The sequence below is a fragment of the Tupaia chinensis genome, unplaced genomic scaffold (assembly GCF_000334495.1).
Source record: "Tupaia chinensis unplaced genomic scaffold, TupChi_1.0 Scaffold000119_2, whole genome shotgun sequence".
NCBI lineage: Eukaryota > Metazoa > Chordata > Mammalia > Scandentia > Tupaiidae > Tupaia > Tupaia belangeri.
The window spans coordinates 3,786,563-3,793,012 of record NW_006159586.1 but is presented as its reverse complement, the minus strand read 5'-3'; the positions used below and the strand labels follow the sequence as shown (position 1 = coordinate 3,793,012).

At 40.2% G+C, this 6,450-nt stretch overlaps 1 protein-coding gene across 2 annotated transcripts in view; it reads left to right on the top strand.

The window, feature by feature from the left end:
• Positions 1-4,486, top strand: part of MYO5B (myosin VB) — a 275,873-nt gene extending 271,387 nt beyond the window's left edge. For both annotated transcript variants that reach the window (XM_006144449.3, XM_006144451.3), the window contains one exon: positions 4,112-4,486. In XM_006144449.3, coding sequence (XP_006144511.1) covers positions 4,112-4,264 — 153 coding nt within the window. In that variant the 3' untranslated portion in view covers positions 4,265-4,486. The remainder of the gene's footprint in view (positions 1-4,111) is intronic.
• The last annotated feature ends 1,964 nt before the right edge of the window (positions 4,487-6,450 follow it).

Below are 6,450 nucleotides of genomic sequence, written 5' to 3'. Positions count from 1 at the left end.
TCCCGGACCTGCACCTTAAAATTCACACTTGGCACATGTGCATACATGCCCAAAATCCTGAGAGGAGAAGGGATTGCAGCATGGCCATCCCCCAGGGTCGGCAAGGGAGGTGATTTCTTGCTTTCTGTCTCTCTGTTTCTGTCTCTCTGGTGAGTGCACATGCCCTATAGCAAAAATTTCTCTTTAAAAAAAAAAAAGAGAGATTTAAATGTCCAACGATCATTGCTATTTCTCCAAGTCCATCAATTTTTCCCTTATATAGTTTGGGCTTTGTTGCTAGGTACATATGTTTATAACTGTTAAATCTTCTTGATGGATTGAACCTTTAATCAAAATATAATGTCCTTTTTTGCCTCTGCAAATTACTTGATTTCTCTCTCTTTTTTTTAATTGCCAGAGAGCATGTGTTCAAGAGAGAGAGAAAACTCCCTAGTGGAGCATAATCACAGTGCAATTCTCTTCTCTTCCATCTCTTCATCTTTTTAGGACTTGGGGCATGTACACAACATACCTGCTCAATGTATTTTTTTAAGCCACCTGGGCCAGGATTCAAATCATAGCCAGCCATGTGCGATCTGAGTCCTTTAACCACTGGACTATGTGGTCTCTGCTTGCTCTCATTCATTCTTGAAGGATAGTATGGAGAGTAGTTAACTTGAAAACATGTGATTAAAACATGTGGCCTGTAGACACATGTAGAAATGCGCTTTTTTTTTGCGGGGGGGAGAGGGTTTCGCTATAGGGCGCGTGCGCTCTCCAGACAGACAGAGACATAGAGACAGAAAGCGAGAAATCACCCCCCAAGGGGGTTGGTCACGCCGCAATCCCTTCTCCTCCATTCTCCTCTTGGGATCTTGGGCACGCACGCACACGCGCCCGGCGTGAGCTTTAAGCCACCGGGTCCGAGACGCGAACCACGGTCGACTACGTGGGAGTCCAGCGACATAGCCATTACGCTAACTGCTGGTTCCCTAGAAATGCGCTTTTGTAAGTTATTTTAGTAGAGCTATTGAAAAGTATTTATATATGAAAGTAGTATTTGTTTTCAATGGTTTTTTTTGTTGTTGATATTTAATACTCTGATACTATTTAGTATTGGGCTAAAGGAAGTTACATGTGTTTATTAAATTATTCCCCTAAAAAGATTAGAAAAATTCTATGGCACTTGTCGTTTTTACACTTTTAGACTATTTACATTTAAAAACAGCTGGCTTTGTATTTTAATTTTTTTCCTTTTATTTTTTTTTGTACTTTACTTTTTCCCCCATTCCTTTTGCATTTTACTTTCCCCTTCCCCCATTTTTTTGCCCTTTAAAAAAATAAACCTGAGGGGCCAGCAGGCGGTGTGGTGGATAAGGGCGCTGGATTCCCACATGGCCAGTCATGGTTCAAGTCCCGGACCTGGTGGCTTGCTTTCTCACTTTCACTTTCCCTCTCTCTCTCTCTCTCGTCAAAGAAAAAAAAAATAACAATAACAAATGGAAATAAATGAATAAATAATTCTTTAAAAAAATAAAAAAATAAACCTGAGACTAGTTTTAGTCGCAACTTTTTCATTAATAAAACTGTGCCCACCCAATTTTCATTTTCCTAAACTTGTGTGTCTTTGTGTTTATTATTGCGTCTATTTCTAATCCACAACCTTCCCCACTCAAAAAAAGTACTCATGCCAAACTAGTCCCAACAGATAGCTTTGCCAGAAATAGAGTTCTCAGCTGACAGGCTTTTTCTTTCAGAACTTTTTTGTTCCACAATGTCCCAAATTCAATGGTTTTTAACAAGAAACCAGCTGTTAGTCATATTTAAGGATACTTTATATGTGAAATCACTTCTTTCCTGGTGCTTTTTCTTGTTTAAAGAATTATTTTAACTTTATTTTTTATTATTATTTTCCAATTTGACCAGAGAGAGAGAGGGAAAGTGAGAAAGGAAGCCACCATGTCTGGGACTCAAACCATGGTTGGCCATGTGGGAGTCCAGCGCCTCTAACCACCACACCACCTGCTGGCCCCTCCTACTGCTTTTACGAGTCTTTCCTTGTCTTTGGGTTTGGATTATACATGTTTCATTGTGATGGTCTTTGAGTTTATCCTGCTTGGAGTTCCTGAGCTTCTTGAATATGTATATACATGTCTTTCATCAGACTTGGGAAGTTCTCAAGAATGATATTTTCAAATATTTTTCTTCTCCTTTCTTTTCTTTTTGGGTCTCCTATGATATATATGTTAGTATACCTGATGGTGTACCATAGGTCCCTTGGGCTCTGTTTACTTATTTATCTTTTTGGACAGGTTTTTGCTATAGGGTGTGTGCGCTTGCCAGAAAGACAGAGAGAGACAGAGAGACAGAAAGCAAGAAATCACCCCTCAGGGTGGGATGGCCACACCGCAATCCCTTCTCCGCCATTCTCCTTTTGGGATCTTTGGCATGCATGCACATGTGCCCAGCATGAGTTTAAGCCACTGGGTCCAGGACTCAAACCGCGGTCGACTACATGGGAGTTCACCGACATAGCCATTATGCTAACTGCTGGTCCCAGGCTCTATTTATTTTTATACATCCTTCCTTTCTTCTCAGATTGTATCATTTCAAATGCCTTTTTTTTTCCTTTTTAATTTGCTAGAGGACACACATGCTCTTCAGAGAGAGACATAAAAAGTGAGAAAACACCCCATGGGCGAGAGTCACACCATAGTCCTTCTCCTCTGATTCTTCTTTCAGGATTTTGTTTTTCTCCTTTCAGGATTTTGAGCACACATGCACATGTGTCTGGTGTCTTTTCAAGTCACTGGGTCTGGAATTCAAACCATACCGTCAGCCATGTGGAATCCAGTCACCTTAACTACCATGCCATCAACTGGCCCCAGATGCCGTATCTTTAAGTTCACTGATCCTTTTTTCTGTCTGCACAAGTCTTGTATTGAACTTCTTCCATGAATTTTTCATTTAGTATAATACTTTTTCTAAAATGTCTGACTTTAAATGGGTGGGTAGGAATAAGGGAGGGGTTCTGTCCTTTTAAATATTCCAGTTGAGGAGTCAGCAGGTGGCAAAGTGGTTAAGGTGTTGGACTCCCACATAGTCAACTGCAGTTTGAAATCCTGAATCCAGCAGCTTGAAACTCATGCTGGGTGTACCCAAAATCCTGAGAGGAGAATGGAGGAAAAGGATTGTGGTGTGGCCATCCCCTCTTGGGAGTGATTTCTTGCTTTCTATCTCTCTGTCTCCAGTAAACATATGTGCCCTACAGCAAAAATTTCTGAAAAAAATAAATATTCCAATTAATGCCACTAGGGGAAGCCTTCATATCCCAAAAGGTGCTGAGACCTAATCAGGCATCTGTGCTGGGACCTACCAAACCAACCAATGTGTACAGTCCCAAATTGTTGAAGGATAATGTCCCACTACCTTCCCTGACACTAGCCAGCTGCTCCAGGAATGTGGGCTTGTATTCCCATAGCTGCAGTGGGGCTGAGGAATGTGTGATGTAGCTGGTTCACACACACGTGCTCTCTTAGCAAAGATCAGCAGCCTCTCTCTTCATTAAGCATATTCCTGGTGGTCCTAAGTGTCCAGTTAGGCTCCAGAGTTCTGAGAGAGTTAATAATGGTCACCCATTTCAGCTCAATGCTTGCTTCAGTGAAGGGTCTAACACCTAGAGCGTCCTACTCTACCCTTTCAGGTGATGTTAATTGTTCCCATTCCATTCTACAGATGAAGACACTAAGGAAAGGTTCATGAATTCACTCAGCGTCATGCCAGGATTAGTGTTTAGGTTGTGTGCCTTTCAAACCCATGCCCTTAACCACTTCACTGCAATTCCTTTCCACATGATTTGCACCTGACTTGTATTTGTATATTCTGAATTAGATGGAAAATGATAGAATTGCAGCAGTCCTCACAGTCACATGATCTCCAACAAGCCTAAATCAGAGCTACTTTCTCTACTAAATACCTCAGGGCTAGGAAGACCCCCTTATCCCAAACCTTGAAGTTCTATCTAGTTATCTTAGAAATACTTCTATAAGATATGCCAGTTTATTTTTGTGAACTCCCTACTGTCCATCGTTAGCTGTACTAAGTATCTACATGGTCTCATTCTTCTCCACAGGCACAACTGCAGGAGCGCAATGATCCTCAGCAACTGCTGTTAGACTTCAAGCACATGTTTCCTGTCTTGTTTCCATTCAATCCATCTTCTCTGACCATGGACTCAATCCATATCCCAGCGTGTCTCAATCTGGAGTTCCTCAATGAAGTCTGAAAATGCGTATTTCCATTGCTAGCCTGATTTCCAATGAGAACAGGAAGGAAGTACATACATTACAATGAATTTAAGGATCTATTAAATCTGGTAAAAGTGGATCAAATCAAAGATTGAAAGCCTATGAAGAATGCTGAACTAACTATACAGAATAAGACACAACTATGTCATTATTTTTTGTATCTGCTACTCAGAATAAAAACACTTGAACTATGGAAGATATTTTAAGTTTGATTTTAACCTAAAGAAATATACATCATAATTTATAGCCATCATGCAATGCCCACGGCCATATGAGAGGTGCCAGGTCTATAGAATGAAGCTGCCTAGGTTTTTTTTTTTTGTACCTTTATATATAACTGGAAAAATGTCCAAATTAACATAATATTAAAAATCTGTAAATCACATAAACTACCTACAACTACTTTTGACAAATAATGGTACTAATAACCATGTTAATGGCTTATACTGACATTTTCCAGGTGACAAATCACAGCTGTGGATGAATTTGTGGGTGAGATATGTTAAGAACAAAAATAAGGGCCTGGGCCTTTGTAGAAGTATGCCAAAAGTATTTTTAATGAATAGTGATGTAGAGACAATGATATAACTGACCTTCAGTGCAAACATTTTGAGGATTGGTTCTGAAGCAAAATTGGAAAACTCAGTCCCTAATATGCTCAAACTTCCTTGTGTGATCTTGGGTTTATGGAAAAATTATGCTAAAAAATGTTGCTGACCTAACTTCAAATATGAGCAAGACAGAAAATATTCTTTGTTTCTGATGCTAGTCCCTACACTTACCAAGTCCAACAAAACTTTCACAAAAACCTATATAAACTAAATAAAAAAGAATAACAACTCTAGGACTGGCCCTGTGACCTGGCGGGTAAGGGAGTGGCTTGAAAAACATGCCAGGTGTGTGTGTGTGTGTGTGTGTGCGCGCGTGCATGTGCGCGTGCGCACGCGCCCCAAATCACAACAGGATGGAGAGATGGAGGAAAAGGGATTGAAGTGTGGCCATGCCCTACTTGGGGGTAATTCCCCCCATCTTCCTCTCTCTCGCACATATGCCCTCTGGTAAATCAAAAAAACCCTCTTATTTATAGATATAAAAACCAAACAAGTTAGGGGAACCAGCAGTTAGCGTAATGGCTATGTCGCTGGACTCCCACGTAGTCGACCGCGGTTCGTGTCCCGGACCCGGTGGCTTAAAACTCACGCCAGGCGCGTGTGTGTGCGTGCCCAAGATCCTGAGAGGAGAATAGAGGAGAAGGGATTGCGGCGTGACCATCCCCCCTAGGGGGAGATTTCTCGCTTTCTGTCTCTATGTCTCTCTCTGTCTGTCTGGCAAGTGCACGCGCCCTACAGTGAAAATCTCTCCCAAAAAAAAAAAAAGTTAGTATGAAAGCTTTTAATCTTTTATCATAAAGCCTCCATAAGACCATCATAAAATGCACTATTAATGCCAGACAACCAAAATAGTAAAAACAAATTTCATTTAAAAGAGTATTTAAAAAATCTTTAAAATGAATCATTTCAGTAATTTTTAAATTATCCTCCAAAGGTTTGGGTTTTGTTTTTTTTTTTTTTAAGAGAATAGCATAAAAAATAACCTCTTCAGGTTATTTCCAACATTTTTCAATTTTACCACACAAAAATTATTGTAAATATTTGCTATAAAATAAGAATTTTTAAAAGACTATTCGGTAATATTTATAACATTGTTAGATGTTTGCTGCTCTTATGGTTTTTTTTTGTGTGTGTGTGTGTGTGTGATTCTTCAAAAGGAAGAATTCAATTAGAAAAGCCAACATATTCTTTCTGCCTTGTTTCTTGATAGCAATTGTTCCCATAACAGGAACAGATGGTGTTTGTAAATCAGAGATTAGTTTCTACAGACAAGAGGAGAGACCTACATGGAGAAGATAAGATTTCTCCATGAATTGGAAGGAGAATAGCCCTTACCACCAACACCACCACGTTTTCAACCACCCAACTTAAAAGGTTCTTGGAAACATTACACACTCCAAGCCCTGAACACTCTTCTGTACTGTGCTCTTAGAGCTGAGCTTCCTTAGTCATTTTCACTACCTGACAGAGCCAGAACCAGGCACACCCCATGGGTTAAGACCACTGATCGTTGTCATCAGCATTATCCCTCCACATTCACATTAAACATTCTG